Raw genomic sequence first — 27,086 nt, 5'->3', positions numbered from 1 at the left:
CAATGCCAGGGATCAAACCTGCAACCTCATGATTCCTAGTCAGATTCACTTCCGCTGCTCCATGACGAAAACTCCCTACATGTCTTCTTTGATGAAATATCTGTTCAAAACTGTTTCTATTTTTGTATTTTGTATTATGCCATTGTCTTTTGGCTCTATATCTCTTTGAATAGTTCTTGCCGGTGTTGCTAATTCCTGTTAAATAGTGGTGGTAACAGACATCCTTGTCTACTTCCATTTTGGAGGATTTCTTGGGTTCTTCTGAGGATGCTTTGGCTTTTGCATTTAATTTTTGAAAATTATTATGGAAAATTTCGGCATGCACAATAATAGAGAGAGAAGTACAGTAAATGGCCATGTACTTGACACTCAGCCTCAATGATTTTTAACATGTCTCCATTCTTATTTTGTCTACTGACCGTACTCTAAGCATTCTTTTCTCTTTCTCTTCCTCAAAGATGATGAGGCACACTGGACTATTCTTTAACTGAGGTAAAATCGATGAGATGTATCAATTTTAAGTGTACAATTTGATAACTTTTGATACATGCGTATATCCCAGTATGACCTCATCTTGACTAATTACTGCTGCAATGACCCTATTCCCAAATAAAGCCCTGTTCTGAAGTTCCGGGGAAGACATGAATTTTGAGAGGGCACAAACAAATACACACACAGGCATCCACTCATCTTTGGAAACTCAATTATAGGTTATAAAACATAGGCTTCATTTGCTGCACACCCTTTGCAGACAGAAGACCTGGATTCCGGTTGCTGACCCTCCTGGAGCTGGATGGCCTTGGGAAATGTACTTCAGCTTTCAAGGCCTCCTCTAAAAAATGAAGCCAGGACAAGTGGCCTCTAAAGTCCCCCTCAACTTAGCCATTCACAAGATCTTGAGAGCCAATCAAACTTCTTTCATGGAAAGAAATGTGAGAATGAACCATCAGGCAACCATGGCAGAGGCCGGGAGAGACTACAAATGGGCACAAATAGGTCTCTCTGTTGGGGAGCATCTTAGCATTATTGTAAATCTTGGTGGATGGAGGACAGGTCATGACAATCCTATTCCAGAGCAGCCCAGGCTGCAGCTACCCAGAAAAGCCTATCTAAAGCTGTTACTTGCTATTAAATTTACACTTTTTTTCCTTAGCACAACCCTAGGAGTCCTTAAGGGATAGCGCCCGAGGCAAATGACTTAACTTTCCTGGCCTCAGCTTCATGTTCAATGAGAAAAACATAAGTTAAAGACCTTAGTACACATTTTGGAAAAATGTGTGATTGTACCCCCTAGCAGGAAACACAAGAATGGATTCCATTTACTGAACGTTACCAGAAATTGTGATAAGGAGCCTCATAGTCTCTTTCACTTAATCTCTCAAACAACCCTTTGAAGTATTGTTCCAGCTAATCAGTTTATTGCCTCTCAGCTCCAAATTCACCCTTCAGTACCTGCTTGGCAATGTTAGACCAGCCTCTTGAAGCCTTTCTTCTTCACACTGAGCACGATACTAAGCTTTGTCAGTAGAGGGCGATGGAGAGCTGTCACAAGAGGAGGAGGGTTTCCATCGGCTGATGCATGTGTGTTCTATCGCACCCAGGGTGCCTAGTCCCTCAGCAACCTTGAGACCTTCCAGAGTGACCACTACGCTCTGGCCTTTGCATTGCAAATACTCCAGGCCTCTCCTCAGGCCCCCTAACCGCCCCCTGTACATCTGCCCACCAGCCCAGGCTTGCGTGCAGCCTGGAGAATTGCTGCTGATGGCCTCTCAGCATCAACACCATGAATTCCAGGCCAAGTGTCACCTGCCAGGAAGTAGACTCTCAACACTCTGCTTCCTTTTGCCCACCCACCTTGGCTCACCTGCACCTGGGCTGTTTCCTACTGCCTGGCCACTGTGGACCAGCTCTGGGCCAAACAACCCAACAAACTTGTCTGCCATCCAGTAGGCTCCACCCCCACCTTCTCCACTTGAGTCTGAACCTCAGCCTCAGAAAGGCCTCTTGTCCCCACGTTTGTCCCTCCCTGGGCATTTTCCCTCTGCCCTGGGTTGCCCTTTAGGATTCTCTTTGTACCTCTGTGATTATGCTCCTGAGTTTAATACTTCTTTAGATTAAACCACCCCTGTGCAAACCACTGTGTGGTTTCTGTCTCCTGATTGGACTCAGACTGATACAGGCAAGTACTATTATTCTTTCCTTTTGGAAGATAAGAAAATGAGATTGAGAGTGGGTACATGACGTCCTCAGGTTTGTCAGAGGAGTGCAGGAGAGCTGGACACAAACCGGGGACCGTGGGCTCCAAAGCTGTGGACATTTACCACCCTGCCACACTGCACACTAACTAGGAGTGTAAAGACACCACATGAGATAGAGTGATGGGCTTTCTGACACCCCCCCCCCACTTCCCATGCTTATATAGCCTGGGTGCTTCAGATTAAAACAATGGCCAAAAAATGCAAAAATGAGACCAGCTCCTAGATTCGATCATCAAGAATGTCAATAGTCATCTCAAGCTAATGGCCAAAATAAACACACAGGAAAAGTAATAGAGAAAATAATCTACTTAAAAATCACTTCTCGGGATTTCCCGTCGTGGCTCAGCGGTTAACGAATCTGACTAGGACCCATGAGGTTGTGAGTTCGATCCCTGGCCTTGCTCAGTGGGTTAAGGATCCAGCGTTGCTATGAGCTGTGGTGTAGGTCGCAGACGTGGCTCGGATCCCGTGTCGCTGTGGCTGTGGTGTAGGCCGGTGGCTACAGCTCTGATTAGACCCCTAGCCTGGGAACCTCCATATGCCATGGGTGCGGCCCTAGAAAAGGCAAAAAGACAAAAAAAAAAAAATCACTTGTACACACTTTACATATGGTCAATATTCTGCTCCAAATACATTTGTTTTGAGGCTGATATTTGATTTTGCCAATTTTCCCAGCTTTGTCTTATCTGCTAAAATGCCTCATTTTGCTAAAGAGAGAGCTGAAATCCCAGTTTGGGGTCTTGCCTGTATTTGTATTTGGCTCAGAGCAGCCAGATTTCTGGATGATGTATGTCCCATCAGATCTCAGGGACTCTGGTCCCCACCGGGGCTGTGCTCAGAGGCAAAGTGTAACAGCTTCCACATTCCCAGAAGCCAAGCCCAAGGCTCCTCTTACAGTCTCTCCCTTGGGGAACCCAGCCGTGCGTCCTAATTAGCCTCAAAATAATAGACCCCAATATTAATTATCTTCCTTGAGGGCTGTTCTTCCAGCTTGGGTAGGAAAAAAAGTCCCGTGTGAGGATTAACCATTTCCTGCTGAGTAGGTGTGGTGATCACTGGACTATGAGTTAGGACACCTGGCTTTGCTACTCGTTATGTCAACAGAGAGATTGGCTTCTAAGCGCCCTTCCATTTCTTTGGTCCTTTGACTCAGAATCCTTCCAACTCTATTTCATCACACAAACTAAATCACAGTTGCTTCCATCACTGAGGGCTCTCAACGTGCCAGGCAAATTGCTAAGCACCTGCCATGCACTGTCTCCTGTGATTCTCACCTCAAACCCATTACTATCCACGTGTTACAGATTCAGAGAGATTGGAGCATAGTGAAAATAAAGCCACAGCTGTGAATCCTCTCACCAGATGGGTCACTGACTCTTGCCCTGATGAATGGGGTCCAGCAGAAAAAAACGTAGGTAGTAGATCTGTCATTGATTTTTAAAAAATCAGCATCAGCCTCCACTCACCAAATGAGGATAAGGCAGGGAGTGAGAGTGGTCAGAGCTAATAGATGAGGGAGAAAGACACTAAACTGCAAAGCCAGGCACTTGGTACATATAGTCTAGTTTATTTCTCCAGCAACCCCATGAGTTGAGCTGGTTATTCTAGTCTCATTACCCAAATGAAGAAAATGAGGTTAAACAACTTGTATACACTTACCAGCACGGATCAGCAGCAAAGCCACGACCTGAACATGTTTCTTTGGGTTTTGTTTTTTTTTTTTTTTTACTTCCTCTACCACACTAGGACACCATTTATGGCCAGAGATTTCAGAGTCTGAACAACTGTACACCGAGTTATCAAGGCCAAAGCTATGCCGACCAACAGTGAAATAACTGGTCAATTCAGTGAAAGGAAGAAAAAATATTTCTTTAAAAAGTCAACCCTGGAGTTCCCATTGTGGCTCAGCAGATTAAGGACCCAACGTGTTTCTCTGAGGATGTGGGTTCCATCCTTCGCTCAGTGGGTTAGGGATCTGGTGTTGCTGCAAGTTGCATGTAGGTTGCAGATGAAGCTCGGATCTTGAGTTGTTGTGGCTGGGGTGTAGGCTGGCAGCTGCGGATCTGATTCGACCCTAGCCTGGGAGCCTCCATATGCTGCAGACATGGACCTAAAAAGAAAAGAAAAAAAACAGTGAGGCCTTTTTTTGACATTGGCTACATAAAAGATCTCCTGAGTTTGAGGTGCAGCCCCTGCCCTGCAGAATCTCTTCCTGGACAAGTGAGAGAGGAAATTAAGGGCAGAGCTCTGACCACAATGGGTGCTGACTGCAGGTTGTAAAGCTAAGGAGGCTCTGGAATAGGCACATGGATGGAAGCACAAGAATACAGGCTGGAACACAGGCCTCACCAACCAAGCCATCTTCAAGAGAGAAAGAATCAGATTGTTCCTTTTCTCTTTAACCTCATCTTTAGGGAGCAGGTGTTTAAGAAGAAGCATAGAGTCAGCCTTCCTAGGAGAAGGGAATCATTGACTGTGGACAGAGGGACATGTTGCCCGGACTCCGTGGGGTTGTAACTCTACACCTACCATCCAGAGTAGCTGCAGTAGTGTGTGTAAACTGGCTCTAAAGAATAAATTCACAAGAGCAGTACTGCTTTGCAGCACTTGCCAATTTCTGTAGTATAAACACTCCCAATTCAATCAACTCATGCTTTGACGATTTGTAAAATGCTTTGACAGCTTGCAGAAGTCCTATGTATTTAACAACTGCCTCTCACAAGCCAGCGTACACCAGCTCTGAGAACACAACATCCCAAGAAAGGAGGAGTCTTTCTGGACATGGCTCAGTGCCTTCCTTCCCCACCATGGCATCTACCAAGGTATCCCTGGTCCTTTAAATTCTTGCAGTTCCTTTTGCTTGGAGTGTTCTTACCCTTCTTTTCCTCCTGGGAAACTCCTATGCATCCCTCATGTGCAGGCTGAAAAATATTCTGACTGCCAAGCCTTTTGCAACCCCCTTAGGCAAATCTTGTTCTTGATCCTTGGCCTCATGCCTGCATTACCTGCTGATGTTTCTGCTTCTCCTCCTAGACTGTGAGGCCCGTGGGGAATGGGCCTCACTGCATCTCTGACCTAGGGGGCAGACACATGGGAAGCTCACAGCATACGACTGTCAAATGAATGAAGTTATAAACTTACCTCTGATTTGAAGTTAGGCAGTGAATGGCATCACTCCTTAACCTAGTTTGAATGGCCCTGTCTCCAGAAGGTCCATAAAAGCCATTCTAACATAGCAGTTGGAAAACAGTGCCTTGTAGGGTCAGTCTTTGTCCAGCTGTGGGGCAGGAACTGACCCCTGCAGAGGAACAGCTCCTCCTGGCCAACTCAGCTCTGCAGGGAGGTTCTGGGAAGACCCAAATCACTACAGTTGGCCTTAAACTTGTTGGCAATCATAGGAACTTGATCCTTCTCTTATACTCCCTGCAAACCTATGAGGTTTCCATAAGGATCAGCTGTGTCCTCCAGGATGTACCCTCCGGACCGACATGAGAAACCCCAGCAGCAGAGGGAAGGGCTAGACTCTCTCACACCGGGAATTTCCAGCCCACAAGAGAGAAGTGGAGGGAGGGAATGCAGGGGGCGAGAGGGAGAGGGAAAGGACAAAGAATGACTGCAGAGAGCAGTAACGTTCTCTACATAAACAGGTGATAAAAGCTGATAACAGCAATGACAAAATTAAGAAAATAAAAACACTACTCTGAAGATTTATAGACCAGCTAACATAGAGCTAAATCAGCAATAACTCGGGCTGATAAAAAGCAACAGGGCATCCACCACATAAACACCCGGCCACTTCAGTGCTTCCGTGTATATTAAGATGACACCGGTTTGTTGACGCCACACCGTCCCTGTGACCCCAGGCACAGGAGTGGAGCTTGACTCACGGAGGGGGGAAGCAGTGCAGAGTTGATGCCGACGAGAAGGCTTTTCGGAAAGACAAGTTATCCTTGACTGGATGCAGATGGCCCGGTGAAAAATGAAGTCTGCCAGCAGAGGCTGCCTTTATCAGCTGGAGAGGTTCAGCAGGGACAAGATTCCCCATCCCCGCCCCGCCCGAACGAGCCTTCGGTTTCAGCACCATATCACAGACTGTCCTAATGAATTCTTGTGACGGGCTGGAGCCTGCACGTATCTGCTCCTAGGAGCGTGTGCTGCCAGGCTGGGGCATGGTACCGAACTCACCCGGGGTTTGCATTCTGCCTCATAGTCAACAAGGAATGCCTGCGGCAGGAAAAGGGCTGTCAGATGCACCAGGACTGTATGCCCTGCCTAAACCAGCCATCCAGCTGCTGCCCTGGGCTCCCCTCTGGACTTCCAGCAGGTGGGGGGTGCCCAGGAAAGACCAGGAGGTTCCCCAGGGCATGCCAAGCCAGACACTCAGTGGGTGCCCACAGTGTCAAAGACAAAATAAGAACAAGCTGCGGTGGATTAGCTCCTTTCCATCATTCAGCCTCACACCAGGCACTTGGCCTCATTTCTCCCATTCAGCTGACCTATGAGGTCAGTGTTACAGTCCCAACTTAAGGATGAGCAAACTGAGGTTCCATCCAGCTATCCCAAGTCAGGGGGCTGGTAAGCGACAGATCTGGAGAATGAAACTGAGTGTCATCTATCCACAGAGCCTATAATTCTAAATGGACTCGTGTTGGAGGAGCCTAGGCAGAATGAGAGAACTATCTGGAGGCTTGGCAGTAGTCAAACTCTTCAGCAACATCCAGGTTTAGTAGCACCATGGAGGTGACCGTGGTGAATTTTAATAAAATATGAATCTATCATTGTGGGGTTTTGTTTTTGTCTTTTTGCCATTTCTAGGGCTGCTCCTGAAGCATATGGAGGTTTCCAGGCTAGGGGTCCAATCGGAGCTGTAGCTGCCGATCTACACCAGAGCCACAGCAACGTGGGATCTGAGCCGCGTCTGTGACCTACACCACTGCTCACGGCAACGCTAGATCCTTAACCCACTGAGCAAGGCCAGGGATCGAACTCACACCTCATGGGTCCTAGTCGGATTCGTTAACCACTGAACCACGACATGAACTCCCCACTGTAGTTTAAAAAACCCTCACATACTATAAATTCACCTCAGAATCCAGAACCCAGAGGTTTTTATTGCTGGTACTTTTGGTTATTTGAGCCATTGTTGCTCTAGTCCAGGGCACCAGCCGAGGGATTTGGAACCAGCGAGGTGTTTCCAAGGACCTGATCTGGCCCCAAAACTGAGACCCACGGATCTCCTGATTCCTTGATGCTGTCCCTCTCGCTGATACACTCCAAGTTTTGTGCAGGAGCCTCTGAATACTTTCTTCCTCTCCTCTCATTTGGGAAGTTGAGACCAGCAGGAGGCATTTGATGGGTTGGGGAAGAACCTTTAGAGCAAAGTACACCTCGGGGGTAGGCCTGACACCTGATGGGGGGTGGGAATCCCAGCTAGTCCCACCCGACAGCTGCCTCCTCCCCAGGGTAACCAACAGGTAGAAAGGTGACCATGTGTCTCCTCCTGTCCCTTCAGTCTCCTGACTCGAGCAGGTCAAACAAGGATCACAGACACAACTGTGAGATGAGCGGGGTTGGCAGTAACCACCTGCCCCTCCTAGCTTTGCCCAGCGCGGCCCACCTCTCCTCTCTGCCTGAGGTGGGCCAGAGCCCAGGGCCAGTGTGGGTGAGGACTCGGGGCAGCCTCTGCCTCAACCCTGGAACAACTTTGCCCAGCTCAGTGCACAGCCTGAGACCTGGCAACCAAGCATGTGGGCTGAGCGCCTACAGCGTCCCCTTCATCTTCAGGTCAGCCCTGGAGGTGCACAGTGTTGCCGTCTGAGCAGAAGCTGAGGGTCACAAGCTGTTTTTCCCTCGGTGTGAGAGGCAGAGCCTGTATCCCATGGCTGGGATGTTCCTGCCTCCCAGAGGACACGCCCACCCCAAGGTCACTTTCAACAACGCTCATCCTTTGCTCTGGGCCTTTCTAGCCTGCTGCCATCAGAGACAAATGAAAGGACCAGGCTGGATCAGGTACACAGTGTCCTGCTACTATCAGCTGGAATTTACTAGATACTTACAGGTGGAGGGAGAGTCTTGCAAGATTCACGTCTCCTCGGCTGCCTCTCCTTGGGTCTAGGAGTCCCTGCCTAAAAATGGTGGCCACTTATCTCCATGCGACAGCCTTGGGAATCTCCTCAGAACACGCCTTGTGTTGCCCACACAGTGAACTCACAGGCGTCTTTCCCAGGAGGAGTCTATGAGAAGGGGTAAATCTTGCCTCCCTCAGCTGGGTGCTGGGATGGGGCTGCGGCAGCCTCTCTCTGGAAGGAAGGCTGTGCCCACACCGAGTGCTAAAGGCATCTGCCATGGGTCATTATATGTTTAAAGCTCAGAAAAACTGGGCCAATGGAGTTCCCGTTGTGGTGCAGCACAATCGAATCCGACTGGGAACCATGAGGTTGTGGGTTCAATCCCTGGCCTCGCTCAGTGGGTTAAGGATCCGGCATTGACATGAGCTGTGGTGTAGGCCGCAGACGTGGCTCGGATCTCACGTTGCTGTGGCTGTGGCGTAGGCTGGCAGCTGTATCTCCGATTAGACCCCTGGCCTGGGAACCTCCATATTCCAAGGGTATGGCCCTAAAAAAAAAAGAAAAGAAAAGCTGGGGCAAGAGACATCTGTGACAGGTTCTGTACCTTCTTCCTTTGGATGCTAAGGGGTCAGAGGCATCTTAGAAAAAAGGAGGCCGCCTGCTGAGACATGGGGACAGTCCTATCCCCAGGACCCGACATAAGAGTCCCCCACCCCCACCATCACTAGCCTCCAGCAGCTTCCTCCCCTGCCCGCTCCCGCTGACGTAGAGCTCCTTGGGAAAGCAGGATGCTGCTTTTAAAAAGTACTCATTGACCTTGAACTTTTAAATGTGTTTCTCCATTTTCCCCTTTTATCACTGTCCCACTAACATGATGCTCTGTCATTTAAATTCCGGTATTTAATATAAAATATTGACGGAAAACATACTTTATAAACAAGCCCCATAACTGGATATGGGAGGAAGGAACACTGTGCCAATCATGCCTATCCTTCCTCTGGGCGCTTGGCAAACACTCCTGGTATCCATCCAAGCCGGTGGGCACAAAGGCGCCACTGTGGCATTCTCTTGGCATCCCTGTCCTCTGATTCCTAGGGCCACCATGCCCTGGGACAAGGGGGACAAATACTGTAGAATGAAACAGTTAAGAGTATCGGCTGATGGAGTTCCCGTCATGGCTCAGTGGTTAACGAATCCGACTAGGAACCATGAGGTTTCGGGTTCGGTCCCTGGCCTTGCTCAGTGGGTTAAGGATCTGGCGTTGCCGTGAGCTGTGGTGTAGGTTGCAGACATAGCTCGGATCTGGTGTTGCGGTGGCTGTGGTGTAGGCCGGCGGCTACAGCTCCAACTGGACCCCTAGCCTGGGAACCTCATATGCTGCGGGTGCGACCCTAGAAAAAGCAAAAAGGACCAAAAAAAAAGAGTGTAGGCTGAGTCAGAGCTGGGTTAGAATCTCCGCCATATACGGGCTGTGGGACCCTCATGAGGAACTTCTTAGAGCCTCTGTTTCTTCATCCATCAACTGGGAACCCTCTCAGTAAGAAAGTGCATGTAAAATGGCCCAAGTCTATAGCTACAGGTCCAATAAAGGAAGCCCCTTATCACGTGCATGTTAGCCCTCGAGCTTCTTCCATGTGGGCAGGTCCTGGGTGTGTTAACGGAGCTGGTGCGGGTTCACATGGGGGTCAGGCCCTGTCAGACTGAAGCCCCCTCTTCCGGTCAGACCTACCTGACACCCACACTCCAGCTCTCGGAAGTCTCATCTTTCCTCTGAGAGTTGTCCCCCTCTCTCACCCTCCTTCCCTTCTCCTAGAGACGGACTGCCTCCTCAGTGGCCTTCAGAACCCCTGCCATGTCAGGCAGTCCCTCTTGCCCGGGGTCAACACGAAGGCTCCTGGAACGCTGAGAAGGGGAGAAGCCACTTGCTTTAACCAAGCCACCATCTACACGCCTCAACCCCATCACCCTGGACCATCTTTCAATCCTCCTCTGCTCCATAAAAATATATCCTTATCTCATGAACGTACCTTTGCTAATTTGTCTGACTTGGCTGCTTACTCCTGAGGTCTGTCTGCCTGAGGCTTCCACTCACAACTGGCTCGTTTTCAGGCTGTGCTTAAAGGCACTGATGCTTCAGCATCTGGGTCCTCGGGAGTGTGGCCTCATCCCCTCACCAGTTTCTGACACAAACCTTTGCTCAGGATGCCCTGACTGTGCGGGGCTGTCTGCTGGCTGGTCTGGTGGGTTTCCAGCCCCTCTGAGGGATGACTCTCACTGTGCTGCCTGGCTCTCTCGTTCCTTCTTAAGGCGAGTCTGAGAATTCACAGAACCAGGAAAAATGGAGAAAAGCCCAGAGCCCTCCCCTGAAGCAGCTGCTTTTTCAGTGTAAGAAATCAGGCCATGTGGTCATCATCACTGTGATCATTTTAATTTGCTTATTAGGAGTTCCCGTTGGGGCTCAGCGTGGCAGACCCAGCTGGTAGCCGTGAGGATGCGGGTTCAATCCCTGGCCTCGCTCAGTGGGTTGAGGATCCAGGGTTGCCGTGATCAGATGTGGCTCAGATCCCTGCACTGCTGTGGCTGTGGCGTAGGTCGGCAGCTGCAGCTCTGATTCAACCCCTAGCCTGGGAACTTCCATATGCTGCAGGTGTGGCCCTAAAAACACAATAAACAAATTTGTTTATCAAGTTTTGCACAGATTTTGATCACTTGAAATAAAATGGTCACGAGAAGCAAAGACCTGAATAAGGAGGGTCAGACCTTCATGTTTTCTTAGGGACCTGTTTCCATCACTGTGGTTCTTATGCATTTACCTGCGAGAGATTCCTAGGAGCCGCTCTGCAAGGCTGCAAGCCTTTGAAGAAAAATGCCCCCAGCTGAGAGCCACCGTTCTACCTACACACACACACACACACACACACACACACACACACACACACCTGTTAGTCCAGATCAGTGGTGCAAAGACGCTGCAGGAAGGACATGGCTCTGGAAGCCATGACATTTTCCCTTTGGTCCACAGAGCTAAGCCAGTGGCTCTTAGTAGCAGCAAGACATTGGGGATTCCTGCCTGGCTCGCAGGGAACAAATCCTCTCCGGAGCCATAAGGCTTGGGTTCGTGGGTGCTGGCAAACAGGGCGTCGGGGAGGTAGAGGCTGGTTGCGGAGATGGGGACTAAGCAAGGTATGAGGTCTGGATGTGCAGGTGGGACCAGGCACCAGTCTTCTCCTTACCCAGGGGAGTCTCCCTCGCTGTGTGATCACTGACAGAGGAGGGGCAGGCTCTTCATGGGGCGTCTCCATGCAGCAATTGAGACCACGCTCAGCATGAATGTCCTGCCCCAAAGCCCCTGACTGTGGCAGCGGAGTCCAGGGCCATCTTCCTGGCCAATCTCTATGGGCTAAAACGGTTCAGGGCAGTCCCAGGCTTGTCCAGTACAAAGCTCATCAGTCACCTTTCGGCAAGTATTTGTGGGGCCTGCCCTTTAGGTCTTCGCAAAGTGTTGCCCACAGTCCCACGGGGTGGGCCTCACCCAGCAACATGTTAGGAGTGCAGCCTCAGGCCCTGCCCAGAACTTCCAAATGTAAGTCTGCACTTTCACACATTCCTCAGGGCGAGTCTCTGGATATTAAAGGTTGAGAAGACCCCATGGAAATAACACAGGAAGCTCTGCTCTGTCCCTCTGGAAGCTCACACATGGTTTGCAACATGAAACTGCAGAGCAAAGTGCACATCTACACCATAAAGCATATTTTGGAAGAAAACCTGGATACAGAGCACCAAGACCAAGTCCTGCCTCAGCCACTACTTTCACTGAGTCTCAGCTTCCTCATCTGCAAAGAGGGAGAAATACTTGTCCTTACAGATGGTCCTGGATGGGAAAGCCTAACACTAGGATAATCAAACGCTATGTACTCTAAGTGCTACAGAGGTTCCCGGGATGATCCAGTGGGGGGCTGGAGGCGGCCTTTTAAAAGTATTGGCCACACACTTGACTAAAGCAAGATGGAAAGATACACATTTTGACATTTGCATCTAATACAGCCTCTAGCCTGAGCTACAGAGCGCTCCCTTGACCAACTTGCATCCTGACAATCTGCTCATGGTCTACACCATGGGTCTCTGAATACACACTTAATGCCACCAGGTGCATTATCAAAGACACAAAGCACAGGGATGTGGTCTCTGTGGGGAGGCTGAGAAGAGCCCCATTGCTGCAAACCTTAACTCTGGTTTGTAGACTTCACAGGTTAGGTCTGTTTGTCTTGTTGCAGACCTGACCTGTGAAGATGTCTAGAAACTGCAAGAAGATGCCAGGGCAGGAGGGTCAAGGTGGGGTCGGGGGTGGTAAACGGAATTAACAGGTGAGTTCTCAGGTAATCACTTACCTAGATGATGCTTATTAAGCCTTTGCTATGTACTAGATGTTTTCATGCTCCCCCCCCCCCCTTTAATCCTCACTACGACTCTGGTGACAGGGACTAGACAGGGACAAAAGAGTCTCCACTTTACGGATGAGAAAACCAGGGACTCAGGATCTGGACCCAGGTTGGTCTGCTTTCCAAAGCCCATGACCTTAACCACAAGCTAACCTGCTCCAGTAGTGTGAGAATCTCTGGTCTTCTCCATGCAGTTGAAACAATGTGACGGCTTTTTTTGTGAAACCTGGCTCGCTTTGACTCGCTGACGTTTGCCATGCTTGTCCTGAGCTTCTCCAGAGAAATGCTGTCTTCTGGCAGGAAAAGATAAAAACTGCTGATACAAATGAGTCACCACACTCGCTATAATTAACAGTGATGCAAGAGCCAGATGCAAACCAAGAGGGGCCTCAGGACCTGACTTTTCGGCGGCCCAAACTTTGAGCTGCACTTCAATGCAGAAAAGTCTCTGTGGTGAGCTGCTGTCTGCTCAAGATAGATTTTAAATGAAGAAATGAAGCCTGGAATGCACTGCAAGCTCCCAGATAAGGGCACTGAGAAGGGCGGCACCAAATTAATCTCCTTATTTACAACTGAAAAACCATCCACCAGAAGCAGAAAGAGAGTTTATAGTTTATAGATAATGTAGATCTTTGCTTTTCCACTCAGCTGCCTGGAAAGTCTAAGCAGCGTTCAACCTGCTGAACTAATTTATAGCAACTACAGTTGCGAATTAGGTTGTGCTAGGTGTTCAGCTTATCCCCTTCTGACTGCAGTGCCTATCTGTGAACCTTTCCAAAAAGACCAGTTATTTCTTGTATTTCTCTGGTCTCCTCTGCTGACTTGGAACAGGAAGTGATGCAATGATAGCCAGATATAAATGACCATGGAAACAGAATTCCCCACCCCTGCCCTTATGCAATCACAGCATGAGAGCCATCGCTCTATGATGAGAGGTGAAAGCCGTGCTCTCTGGCTGCTTCTAGGACCAGTAATTGCCTCCTGAGGTTCAACGGAGAGAAACAAATAGTGGTCAGGACCTGGACAGACTTAACTAGTGGTCACTGATGTCACTGTCAGCATCTCACCTGCTTAGCAGAGCTCATCTGTCCTCAAGATTTAAACACAATACAGCTGATAGAATCTTACCACTTTCCTTTTGAATAGACTTTAATTGAGAGCGAAGTGAAAAATGCAGGTTACATTTTTAGTGTTATCATCAATATGTTGGAAGATCAACACCAAAACAGTGATGCATCTAACATTTATACATTTCCTAATTTTAGTTGTCAAGGAGCAAATCATTATCAGATAGATATATTTACACAATCATTTCAAGCAACAGTAAATAATAAACTCCCTCCCTTAAAAAACAAACAGAAAAACCCAAAAAACCACACATATACCCAACCACCTTTAAACAATGGATTTCCTCACACTAGCAAGTCTCATTTTTTTTTTTTCCACATATACTTGTAGACCCAAAGTTACTTAAGTTATTAGGAACAGTCTTATCAGTGGGAGATCCTGGACCAGCCCTTATTTCCTTTTAGAGTCACCTTAATTTTTAACAACTCGAAGCCCCATAACCAGCGTGGTCTGTACATTCTAAGGACACCCCCCAGATGATGAAAATGGATTCCACTTCCTTTGTGTGAGGAGATATGTGCATCTCTGAAGATGCCTATGATTACAACTCCGAAAAGTCAAGAAGAAACCCCCAAACAAAATCTCAGATCTTCAAGCACAGTTTCTTAAGAGCACTGTGCTCCTGTTAACACTGAGTTACACTGAATGGGAAGATTCCTTTAGAGATCTGTGCAGAGGTACTGGTTAGTGCTGATTCTTTTTTTCAGCTGCTTGAAATGCTGGCGTTTTCAAAGCTGCCTGGTGGCGCTACATCCTGCCTTCAGGTTAGCAGCCTGCCTAACCTCCGGAATGTCGGACGGGACTCACCCCCAGTGCCTTGCCCTCTGATTTATTTCTTGCTGTTGCTGTTAGTAAATGGAAACCATGACAAAGTTTACATTAGCAGACACATCCACATGCCCTGGCCTATAAATATTCTATGATGGAAAATGGTACAATGACTCCATTCCTTGTGAAAATGAGCGTAAAGGGAGACGGGGTGGGGGCGGGGGGATGGGGGAGGAACAGTATCAACCACGGCTCTTCTTACAGTGGAGGATCCAGACCACATGGCGACGGGCTTTTAACTAACTGGACACTGAGAGCCACTTCTCCAGGGCTCAGAGGTGGCCAAGCAGAGGGACCAACTCCTCCAGGCAAACCTGGTAGGATCCAGTGGTTCAGGCATCTTGTCTCGGACGCTGGATGAAGGTCGGCCGCCGTTTCCTTCTTTGAGAGGCGAGCCAGGAGGAATGTTAAAGTCAGCTTGCAAAGTCGTTCACACACCGTCCTGCCTGGACACGGAGCGGTGCCCGGGGTGGAGCCCTCAGAGCGCCAGCTGGAGTTTGCTCATGTTTCTCTGGTGCATGTTGTGATGACGGACTAATTCGTCTGACCGGGCAAACTTTTTCTGACAACTGGGCCACCGACAGCTGAAGGGCTTTTCACCTGTTGACACAATGGCCAGTCAGAGACACTTGCGGTGCAGAGATGGGGCACAAGTTATCAAAGGCCAGAGTTAAATCACCACAAGGCACCCACTCCAGATCCCCTCTAGCTCTTTCCTTAAGCTAACGGCTCGGGCTCGTCGCACGGGCAGTGTCTCTGGGGCCTTACGGATTAAAATATCACGAAAATTATAAAATTGCTCTTGAGTCAGACGATTTGGGGAATGGGAGCGCAGGAATGAGCGTAGTTATCTGAAATGTCTGGGCAAGTCATCTTTAATGGGGAGGGGGCAATATTTGGTTCAACGTCTGACACCAGACTGTAAATGTTTCCCCTTTGCTGTTTAAGGAGGGAACTGAGCTTCACTGGAAGGTGAGGGCCTTGGGCCCATCACCTTGGATACTGTTGGTAGATTGCCAGGTGGTGGCAGAGCTGCGACTGCAGCCTTAGTGTCTCTGTATAGGTCTTCTGGACGGGCTCGGCATCTTTAAATAAATCACTGGCATCAGCGCACATGGTATTTGCTTCTTTGCCTTAAAGGCTTACTCAGAGCATAATATCCATTATACAGAAGATTCCAGTTGAGGCATGGCTTTGAAATTTTTAACACGCTTGCCAAAAAATTGAGGCATCTTCATCTAAGGAGGCCTCAGAAGTTCCTTTCAAGCTTCATTTTGGATAAAGACAATTAGCATTTATTAAATGCCTAATAATGCCAAGCCTTGTACTAGGTATCGCACATACATATCTGGCCTTATTATGTATGTGTGTACACATACACGTACACACATCATTTTGTATTCTCCTTACAACAGCCTGTAAGGTGAGCGCTATTATCCCCATTCTACAGATGAGGCTGGACCACGAGTGAGGGCAGACGCAAGAGGACTTGCATCCAGGTCTGTCTGATTCCAAAGTCCACACACTTTGCTGCATCTCACCTCCTCTCAGCATAATGGACACACAGCCATGGCTTTATCCTAAGTAAAAATGTCACAGGAGCCAATGCCTGTGCCAGCAGAGGATCTTCTCGGGATATGGCTTGTCCCACACTTTGCCTTCTCTGAGAACCACCGGATGGGACAAGCACTGAGAAATGGCCCAGGGGAGGCACTGTCCCAGGGTCAGAACCAGGTGGTGGGTGGGGGGCGGGGAGAGCAATCAAATACAGGCCTCAGCAATCTGCCGGTGACATGCGTCACTTTGTACATATACAGAAAAGCACAGGGCGGGAGTGGGGTACAAGGGGAGATAACTCTTTCCCACCAAATTATGAGCTCAGGATTAAGGCAAAGAAGTGACACCAAAGGCACCTGAGCAGAGGAACAAGATGCCCAGCCCACCAGCTCTGGGGCACAGGTGCCTCGACTGTCTGTACATACAGCCTGTTGGGGCTGCACAGGGTTCAGGTCCTTGCATTTCCCTCACCTCCCACTCACTGTTGGTCTGCTCTTCCTCAGCTGGCTCCGGTGCCCCACTCTTCCCCCCAGCCACACTGTCCAAGGTCACCTCCTAAGGGGCAAATCCCCACCCTTCCTCCTGTTGGTCTCCATTCTCCTCAGTCTCTGGATGGACTTAAACTCTGCTGATCTTGGGTCTTTATTGTCTGTCTTCCCTGGGCTGCAAGGTGAACCCAGGCTCTTTCTCCAGCAAAAAACGCAGTGGGTAGGCAGGCTGGGGGCAGACAGACCGGGTTTGCTACTCCCTAGTTTTGTGACTTTAGATAAAGTCATTGCATCACTATGTGCCTCAGTCTCCTCATCTGTACAATGGGGATAAAAGGTTCCTACTCTACTCTTTTCCCAAGGATGTTGTGAAGGTAAGATGAGAAAACCTAAGCACTGGCCCGCCTTCCAAAGCTAGAAAATACACAACAAAGATGGTGCTATTTTCATTGTGAATCACACCAACCTTGTGGAGAAGCAAAAACTTGCAGCAGCCAGTGAATATATGCCCTATTCCCTTCTCTATTCTAGTATGAAAGAAATAATGCCCTCACACCAATATGAGCCTGGCAGAAACCATGACTGCTCCCGGGGAGCAGAGCCAAGGATCCAGATCTCTGAAAACAGTGTCATAAAATGTGAGCTTTCAGGAGAATAAGGGTTTGGCTTGCTAAAATTTCTGCTGTTTTTCTGTAAGGTTGATGATCCTATCAGACTCAGTGATAAAAAAATGTGATGCAACAAATTGGGAACGGCAGGGACCGAGCTTATCTCTTCATTTCATTCTGGACATGCACGAAAAGAGTTCTTTTCACATCTCTTTTGCTCTGTACCCCCCACTCCCATTCCTTCTTAAACAATGTTATTATTTAAAGATAGCCATGCACTGTTCTTTCTCTCCCCTGAATCTAAACCTCCTTAGAACTTTTACACTCATTCTTTTCCAATCTCTCTCATCACAAGCAACCCCATTCAACAGTCGATTAAAAAATAATGAAAAATAAATGTGAAGAAAAGTTTACGCACTTGTTTTACCTGTATGAGTCCTGGTGTGGGTCTTCAGGTGGTCGGACCGGGAGAACTTTCGCTGACAAGTTTTACACTGGAATGGTTTCACACCTAAACGGACAGAGAAGGTCTAGCCGCGGCCCTAACCGTGGGGAGCACAGCGAGGCCCACAAGACCTGCTTCCTGGAGGCCCCAGGAGCTGGGCATTTCCAGCCACGCCTGCAACGTCTGCCTCGCCCTCAGATTTCCCCAGTCCCCCAGGCCCGGCAGGAACCACCTGATTCTGCACAGTAATCCTTGAAGACCTGTAGTCTTGGGAACAATGATTGCTTAACCACAAATGTCCAGCTTCTCACCGAGGTCTCAGCTGTGTCTGAGACTGAAAAAGTGAATCACACGCTACAAATGGGCTTTTGCATTCCTCCGCCCGGGTTCTTTACTGACACTCAGTGTATGACCAGCAAATTATCACGGTTCTGCGGTTTGCAGCAAAAATGTGGAATGTTTCCTTTTCTTTCCTTTCTTCTTCTTTTTCTTAAGAGAAAGTCATCCCAGAGATTGGGGTGGGGGGAATTATTGCAGAAACTAAACAAATGGCTGACCCTCTCCCTTCCATATTGAACAAGCAAGAGAATCACAGATCAACCATGACCCAAGGCAGCACTCTGCCAGCAACGAGAAGCGAGCCTACAAACCTGTGTGTCTCCTTTGGTGTCTTTTGAGCTGGTCTGAACGAGAAAACCTTCGCTCACAGTCCTTGAAGTCACACTGGTATGGTTTCTCACCTTGGGGAAGACACATATGCCATTGGAAAATGATACTGAAAATGAGGATCTCATTAGAGGCAACTTCTCTTACTGAGACTGAAGGGATCTCCCAAATGCTAACGGCACTTTGCTGGAGGTTTTTAGGGATGTGCTGCCAAGTGCAGTGTGAGGTGAAAGACCTACTGGTATATACACTCACAGACAGTTGGTGTGGAACAGAGGGCTAGGTGAATAAGGACGGTCCCTTACCGCCGAGTTGGAAGTGAAGGGAACTCAGGTTCTGGAGTCTGACACTGGGGTCACATCCAGCTCTTTGCACTCACAGGGCTGAACGAGGTGCCATCTCCTTACTATGAAATGGGGCCCATAATCCAACAACTTCCGAGGATTTATAAACAGATTACAACAGACCATCCACATAAAGGGTTTAGCCCCGTGCCTCGCTCAAAAAAATACTGGCAGAAATATTTCAACAATTATAAACTAAAGGAGTCTTGACTCTTAGGCTGAGTCCAAGGCAGAATTCCCGGATGGATGTGCCCTGGAGCTGGCCCTGTGAAGTAAGCGATTTGTGTCTCATGGCTTGAAGATTTGGTGTTCCCTGCTACTGACTTCCCATTCCTGAGTCAGGCAGAAATGGTGCCATGGTTGTGAGATGCTCGAGTTAACCCAGGAGCCAGAGCCTGTTGAGTGTCCGGTATCCCTTCTCCTGAGAGAAGTGGAGCCGGATTACACAACCTCCTGCCTCAGAAGGGAGAAGCCCCGCCCCCGTCCCTGCTGGAGAAAGTTCAGCCAAAGCCTGGGAACTGCGCCCCATGAGTGCACTGGGCGCCCCTGGCCCCTCCCACCCCCTTATGAGAATTCTGAGTCACCGGCATCTGGGATGGAGAGCGAGCCATCCCAGGACCGGCCGGCGCTTTCCGCTGCCAGGCAGCTCCTGGTTACCCTTCCATGCATGACCTCCTCTGCTTCCCTGATTAATCTGAATTCCTGCTATATGGCGCTCACCATTCCCGCCATCGGCCTCGAACTCTGCTCCCACTAAACATCCTTCATCTCTGGCTCTGGGTTCCTACCTGTCAAAAAGCCTGCTCAGGTCCCTCACAAATGCAGCTTCCTCTGTGATGCCTTCCTGGAAACCTCATGTTCGAACTGAACGCCCCCTCTTCCCTCATCACTGACTTTCTTACAGAACCTCTAACGTGGGGCTGTGTCCAGGTCTACCTTGTGCCTTGGGCTGGAAAATTCTGAGGGCAGACACCTTTCCTTAACTCTCTCTATATATCCGGCTCAGTGCCTTACACTGCGCCTCTGCAACCTGGAGAAAAGCAATGCTCCTGTTCAGCAGTCTCATGTCTTTTCCCGCCTTTCTGCTTCTGCTCACCCTTTACTACCTCTGCCTGCTCCTGCTAACATTTTGATGGTTAACTTGGGCCCTTCCTCTCCCAAGAAATGAATGACACTCATGCAAAACAGTATCCTCTGAACGGCTCTTCTCAGCTCCTCCAGAGCCACTACAGTATCGCACGCTCTCTCCGTCCCTCTTCATGTGGCTATGTCTTGGCTCCAAAACAGACCATAGACTCTTTGAGAAAGGGGCTTGTGACGTGGCGTTAAAAGGCATGAGCTTGAGTCCTGCTTCCTTACATCCTATCCATCTGATGACTTTTGCGAATGAGGATTAAATGAAATAATGTGTGTAGAGAATTTGGCACCTGAAAGGTATTTTTTTTTTTTTTTGTCTTTTGTCTTTTAAGGGCCACACCCACAGCACATGGAGGTTCCCAGGCTAGGGGTCTAATTGGAGCTGTAGCCACCAGCCTACGCCAGAGCCACAGCAACATGGGATCCAAGCCATGTCTGCGACCTACACCACAGTTCACGACAATGCCAGGTCCTTAACCCACTGAGCAAGGCCAGGGATCGAACCCGCAACCTCATAGTTCCCAGTCAGATTCATTTCCACTGCGCCATGTTAGAACTCCCATAAAAGGTATTTAATATCAAAGTACTTAGTAAAATAGTCTGTACTATTATTATAAATTAATTCAAAAAGGAGTTCCCGTCGTGGCGCAGTGGTTAACGAATCCGACTAGGAACCATGAGGTTGCGGGTTCGGTCCCTGCCCTTGCTCAGTGGGTTAACGATCCGGCGTTGCCGTGAGCTGTGGTGTAGGTTGCAGACGCGGCTCGGATCCCGCGTTGCTGTGGCTCTGGCGTAGGCCGGTGGCTACAGCTCCGATTCAACCCCTAGCCTGGGAACCTCCATATGCCGCGGGAGCGGCCCAAGAAATAGCAACAACAACAACAAAAAAGACAAAAAAAAAAAAAATTAATTCAAGAAGATTGCACTCTTTCAAGAAGGGGATTTCTGGGTTACTAAATACCAGCCTGCCCCCCTCCTCTTCTGCAAGGAAGTTTCCTAAAGGCTCCAGCAGGTCTGGGGTTTGTGGCTATTTTGACCCCTGCCTTCTCTTCACCCAGACATCTGACCCTCACTCCTTCCCATTAAAATTTCTGCAACCATATTGCCTTCAATGTGTTCTCTTGCGTTTTTCCAGGCAGAACTTTACTTTATCGTTTTCCTTATCATCTTAACAGATCCTTTTCAAAGGATCCCGTTTGGGAACATATGTAAAAACATAACCTGCAACTGGTTCTCTCATCTTCTGTTTCAAAGCAAGTGGTCTATAAAGTGCAAACTTAGGTGCCAGAACTGCAGCCTCTAGACACACGGCTTAGCCAGGACCGATGATCTAAAGAGATCTGAAAGCAGCTCACTTTATTCTCCAGCTTCCCCAAAGCCAAGTCCACAGTGACAGTTAAATAATAATGATTAATCCTAACAATGAAGCCACCCTTCAGTCGTGGAAAGAACACTACCAGCTCCCTAGTAGGAAAGCCTGCTCTTTTCCCTCCCTCCCTACAGGGGAGACCCGGCCACACTCCCATCCGGTGCCCACAAAGCCAAGAGCAGACATTTGTGAAATGGCTGTTCACATTCAAGGTGGCCAGATGCGGCCAAGTCTCTCTTTTCCAGAGGCAGACCTCTTGACCTGTGGGAAAATCCAGTCTTCTTTAAAACATCATCAGAAACAATCATCTCTTTCTTTAAGATGGAAACCAAAAATTAAACCTACAATCCCTCTTCCCATTCCTATCCCGTTAGAAGCTGTTAAGTTCTCTTCATCACCTCTTTACTAGTCTTATTACAATGACCTTGCACATCAAGCTCTCTAAGTCATCCAATTACCAAACTCACAGCCTATAGCTCTTCTCTCTTAAGAGATGCTAACAGTAGGATAAAAGTATCACTATCATTTATTCAGACCTACTGACATATGGAACTGTACTAGATGTTTTGTATCTCTCTCTCTTTTTTTTTTTTTTTTTTTTTTGTCTTTACTAGGGTCACGCCCATGGCATATGGAGGTTCCCAGGTCTATTGGAGCTGTAGGGGGCTGTTAGCCTGTGCCGGAGCCACAGCAACACCAGATCCAAGCCATGTCTATGACCTACACCATAGCTCACGGCAACGCCGGATCCTTAACCCACTGAGCAAGGCCAGGTATTGAACCTGCAACCTCATGGTTCCTGGTCAGATTCATTTCCACTGCACCATGACCGGAACTCCTCATATCTCTTAACTCCTTTAACTCAATTTGATTTTAGAAGTGAATCTAGTCTCGACAATTGTGTTAAGGTAGGTTATCATCTCTGTTTTCCATGTGAGGCAAATGAAAGTTTGGGGAGAGGTAAAGTAACTTGCTTAGTCACACCTCCTGGTAGAGAAGCCAGAATTGAAGCACAGGTCCCTAATTCTGTGAAATTTCCTCTCCACCCACTCTGCTCGGCCCTTCTTTAAGAAAGGATGGACAATCAGGATACAACATGGCCTGGCAGCCTTTTTCCATCACCTGGGCCAGACGTTTAAAAGCACTGCCTCCTTTCCATCCCAGAAATCACCTGTGTCCTAGCAGTGCAACAGCCGGGAGCAGGAGCTCCTGAGCCATCCCCACCCAAAGGCCACCAGAACCAAGGCTGGACGGTGGCTGAACTTACCAGTGTGCTTCCGGCTATGCATCTGTAAGTGAGACAGCTTAAAATATCTCTTATTGCAGCCCGGGTAAGCACACATGAAGGGGCGTTTCTCACTGGTCTCAGATGCCGACCGCACAAGAGTCGGGGCTACTCCAGGCACACGTCGCACGTCCTGCAAGGCAGAGTACAAGAGAACTGGAGGCTTTAAATCACACATAAACACTGGAGTTGGTCTCAAGGAAAGCAAGCACTGAAATACTTGAAAATGGATGGCAGATGCACTTTTTCAAGAAGGGGATTTCGAGGTTATTAAATACCAGCCTGCCCTCCTCCTCTTCTGCCTGGGCCTAAAACCACTCCTGTCCATACCCCAAGGCACCCACAGCAGACATCACTAATGGATGACAGAGCAGCATATTCTACAACAGCACATTCATCACTGCTGATCAACTAGAACAGGGACTTGAAATGAAATCTGTCTGGGGCTGCTGATCCAAAGCATCTGGAAAAGAAACCCTGGTGACTGGAAGACTCCCAGTCCAACTTGTCTTTCAATTTCTCCACTTGAGGCAGCGAGGACTGAAGTCCCAAGTCCCAGGCGCTCTTCTATTCCCCCTCTCTCAGACACGTAGCCAGATGACCTTGGGCCCAATATGCACTGAGGGAGCAAGTCCTTACTAGAGAAAAATATGGGATATTAAATGAGCCCCCAGCTGAATAGACCTTCTACATGTGAATCAATGACAAGGAAGAAGGAGTCCCTGGGATGTGGGGGCTCTGCCTGTAAAGGGGACTGAAGCCACAGAAGGCCCCGTGCAACTCTTTCTTTATTCATTTATTTTGTCTTTTTTAGGGCCACACCCACAGCACATGCAGGTTCCCAGACTAGGGGTCCAATCAGAGCTGTAGCTGCTGGCCTACACTGCGGCCACAGCAATGCAGGATCCAAGCCGGGTCTGTGACCTACACCACAGCTCATGGCAATACCGGATCCTTCACCCAGTGAGTGAGGCCAGGGATTGAACCTGCGTCCTATGGATACTAGTCAGATGCGTTTCCGCTCAGCTACAAAGGGAACTCCCAGTGGAACTCTTCAATAGAGACTCTAGGAAACTGCGTCCGCCTTCTGTACACCTTGCCAGTGCATAGCACAGGGCCTTCTGCTGATCCTCTTCATCTTGTGGGAGTGAGTGTGTGTATGGCCAGTCCTCCATGAGAAGGAGCTAGAGGGAAATGGTGAGGCAATCGCTCCTTCAGGCTCCCAGGATCAATGACTCACAGACGGAAGTGCCGGAGGGACCACTGAATCCTCCTCAGCCTCCCACAGATGCACTCTTGCAAGTGCATCAAGGCCCAAGAGCACATCTATGTTTGGGTTAAGACCTGCAACCCCTTCTGTACTTAACCCACTCCTGCCCTGTGCACTTTCCACACCACCCCCAAGCTTACGTTCCAGTTCCTACCAACGCTGCCTTGTACTGTGAGATCTTTTTTGATGAAAAAGTACTGTGGTGACATTCAGCTTTGCTATGGCCAGCCTCTGAAGGCAAAAGGTGGTATAAGTTTCAACGGGGAGACAGCTATGTCTGGCTGGTCTGCGCTAGGAGAAAATAAGCACCAGTCTGGGCTGGAGTCAAGCAGAGGCCCCAACAGTGAGTCGGACAAACCTGGCTTTGGGGAAAGGCAGGCAAAAGGAGCTTTTTACATTTCCTTTCATTCATCCTAGAGGCAGCGCACACGGCAATGGGATAGGAAACCGCCAAGTCATTGTCAGCCAGGGTCCTGACGGTGTTTGTCAGAGAGACTGGATGATTTCCATCAGATTTCCATATTTCTGTAATCTTGCCTTTATTCTCACCACTGCAAAGCTTGGGATGAGGGAGCACGCTTCTACCACCATGCTGTTTCTGGAAACATTCATCAGAACATCTCGGAGATACTGGCCCTACACATCATGTGGGCACCTAGCCCACTCATGACTTATTTCTAGGGCACTGACTATTCTGGTGAAAGCATCTCAGCTGTTACTCATGTTGCAGCCACTAAGTCACATGCCAAAGTCACGAACACAAATCCCTGGTACTGCATGTGATTCCAAGCACCCAAGAGGCTCCAGGGAGGTCCCTTCCATTGAGTTTCCTGAATTCTCTGAAATGTTAGCCTTCTTTTTTTTCTGGGAGCACATGGAGTTCCTGGGCCTGGGATCAGATCCAAGCTGCAGTTGCAGCCTATGCTGCAGCTGCATCAACACCAGACAGACCCTTAACCTACTGTGCTGGACCAGGGATTGAACCTGCATCCCAGCACTCCGGAAATGCCTTCCATCCTGTTTCCTCACAGCAGGAACTCAAACATTAGCCTTTTTACTTTACTTTGTTCACGTTCTCACAGAACTACACACAACACGAAGTTAATCCTAAAGTAAACTATGGACTTCAGTGAATAATGTATCTGTATTGGCTCATCTTTGCAACAAAGATACCAGACCAACTCAAGACCTTAAAAATATAGAAGACTAGGTGGGGGAGGGCAGACTATGTGGGAACTCCTTGTACTTTCTGCACAATCTTTCCTTAAATCTGACAATGCTGGAAAAAAAATCTAGTTTTTAAAAACACTCCATGTAGGAGTTCCCATCATGGTGCAGCGGAAACGAATCTGACTAGGAACCATGAGGTTGTGGGTTTGATCCCTGGCCTCACTCAGTGGGTTAAGGATCCGGCATTGCTGTGAGATATGGTGTAGGTCGCAGACGCAGCTTGGATCTGGTGATGCTGTGGCTCTGGCGTAGGCCAGCAGCTGTAGCTCCAATTCGACCCCTAGCCTGGGAACCTCCATATGCCGTAAGTGCAGTCCTAAAAAGACAAAAAATAAATTAATTAAAATTAAAATTTAAAAACTGCATGTATAAAACTTAGCACAATGCCTGGCATATGGAAAGTGTCCGGCCGTACATGGAGCCGTTTTTATTGTTATTTGTTATTGCTATTATTAGCAACTGGAGAGTCTACCTTTGGACACTTTACCAGGCGGACCAAGTCTTCCTAGAAGCCAAGAGTCCAGATCATTCATTCAAGCCTGTTTAGCCCCAGTACAAGAGGTGCATAGCCCACCCTGGAGAAGACGGATTCAGCAGTGAAGAAGGAAAGGAGAGGCTCCTGCAGGAAGCACCCTGGTCTGAGTCAGGCAGGTGGCACAGCCACACTGGCCTCTGGAGCAGAGGAGGCTCCCCGCCTGTCCCAGTGGAAGAGGAGCCCCTACTGTTACAGGAGCTTATAATTAGGAACAGACTTGCCCAATGACCATCCGCTAGGAAGTGAAAGGCAGGTGGGAAGGACGGAGGCGACCAGGGCCCCCACGTACTCACCTGAATGCCCCTGAAGACACCGTGGGTGTGTATTCTGTACTGGGCACCACAGAGGATGGGCGTGGCGTGGCTATCGCTCTCGTACCCCGCGCCGTGGCTGCAAACACAAAGAAGGGAGAATAAGACTCAGGTTCCTTCACAGGCACCCTCTGGAAATACACATCTGCAGCGGAAGGAATGCGCTTCAAAAGCTCACGAGACAACACGGTTGGTTTCTGCCTCCCTCCACTGGGGCTACTTTGGAAGCAGGGCTTTGGGAAAGGCAGGGCTGCTCCATCTTCGAGTCAACCCCACCCCACCCTCCCCGCAGCCCCCCGCACTCGGATCCTCCAGGCGCACCATCTGGGTCTATGCCTCTTGGACAAGTCGGGGGAAGTCACGGTGGCAGGATTTCATCCCCAGCAACTTGTTTACCCTCCAGACAGCAGGGCTGGCAGCTGTGAGTATCTCGGGAATTAGCAGATGCCTCAAGTTTCACACTGAGTGCAAGGAATTTTTGTCAGCACCTCATGACTCAGTTTTTACCAGATAGCACCAAGGAGGCGAAGACACTTACAAGAAGAGATGTCACATCCTCCGGAGTGGGGATTACACATCTGTGGCCCTCTTCCACATAACCCACAGATCAGTTTTCCAGATGAACTTAACTCTTTGCAACCACCCACACCATAGGCGGACACTGGATAGAAAACTTCCTCTAGCATGAGACTCATCAGTCCCCTGGCTGGAACTCGGGTGAACCTTGGACTACTTGTGACAGCTGAGGGATGGCGAACGCTGAAAACACCTGGGAAGGAGTGGATGGACTGCTCTAAAAGTCTGCTCCCTTTTGGATAAAAGCTGCTATCTGTTCTGCAGTTATCTTGCTTTCAAGTGAGGCAGAATGAAGATTCTAATCCATGTGGGCAGCACAGGACAATCACATCTAGACTCACCACAGGGGGTTTTAAGAAGTGCCTCTGTAGGAGCTCCCATCGCGGCTCCGTGGAAACGAATCTGACTAGTATCCATGAGGATGCAGGTTTGACCCCTGGCCTCGCTCAGTGGGTTAAGGATCCAGCGTTGCCATGAGCTCTGGTGTAGGTCACAGACATGGCTGGTATCTGATGTTGCTGTAGCTGTGGTGTAGGCCAGTGGC

The 27,086-nt window shown here is 48.9% G+C and overlaps 1 protein-coding gene across 1 annotated transcript in view; it reads right to left on the bottom strand.

Moving 5' to 3' along the window:
- Positions 1-13,896: 13,896 nt before the first annotated feature.
- WT1 (WT1 transcription factor) overlaps positions 13,897-27,086 on the bottom strand; it is a 44,223-nt gene continuing 31,033 nt past the window's right edge. Inside the window, exons 6-10 of the mRNA NM_001001264.2 lie at positions 25,949-26,045; positions 22,603-22,753; positions 18,470-18,559; positions 17,793-17,885; positions 13,897-15,321 (exon numbers count right to left, since the gene is read on the bottom strand). Coding sequence (NP_001001264.2) covers positions 15,200-15,321; positions 17,793-17,885; positions 18,470-18,559; positions 22,603-22,753; positions 25,949-26,045 — 553 coding nt within the window. The 3' untranslated portion in view covers positions 13,897-15,199. The remainder of the gene's footprint in view (positions 15,322-17,792; positions 17,886-18,469; positions 18,560-22,602; positions 22,754-25,948; positions 26,046-27,086) is intronic.

This window comes from Sus scrofa, chromosome 2, assembly GCF_054392235.1.
Source record: "Sus scrofa isolate SSC_HxYL_T2T_F1_AM1 chromosome 2, Sscrofa_HxYL_maternal_Yorkshire_Landrace_v2.0, whole genome shotgun sequence".
NCBI lineage: Eukaryota > Metazoa > Chordata > Mammalia > Artiodactyla > Suidae > Sus > Sus scrofa.
Note: the sequence above shows the minus strand (reverse complement) of the source record. Positions and strands in the feature narration are given on the sequence as shown.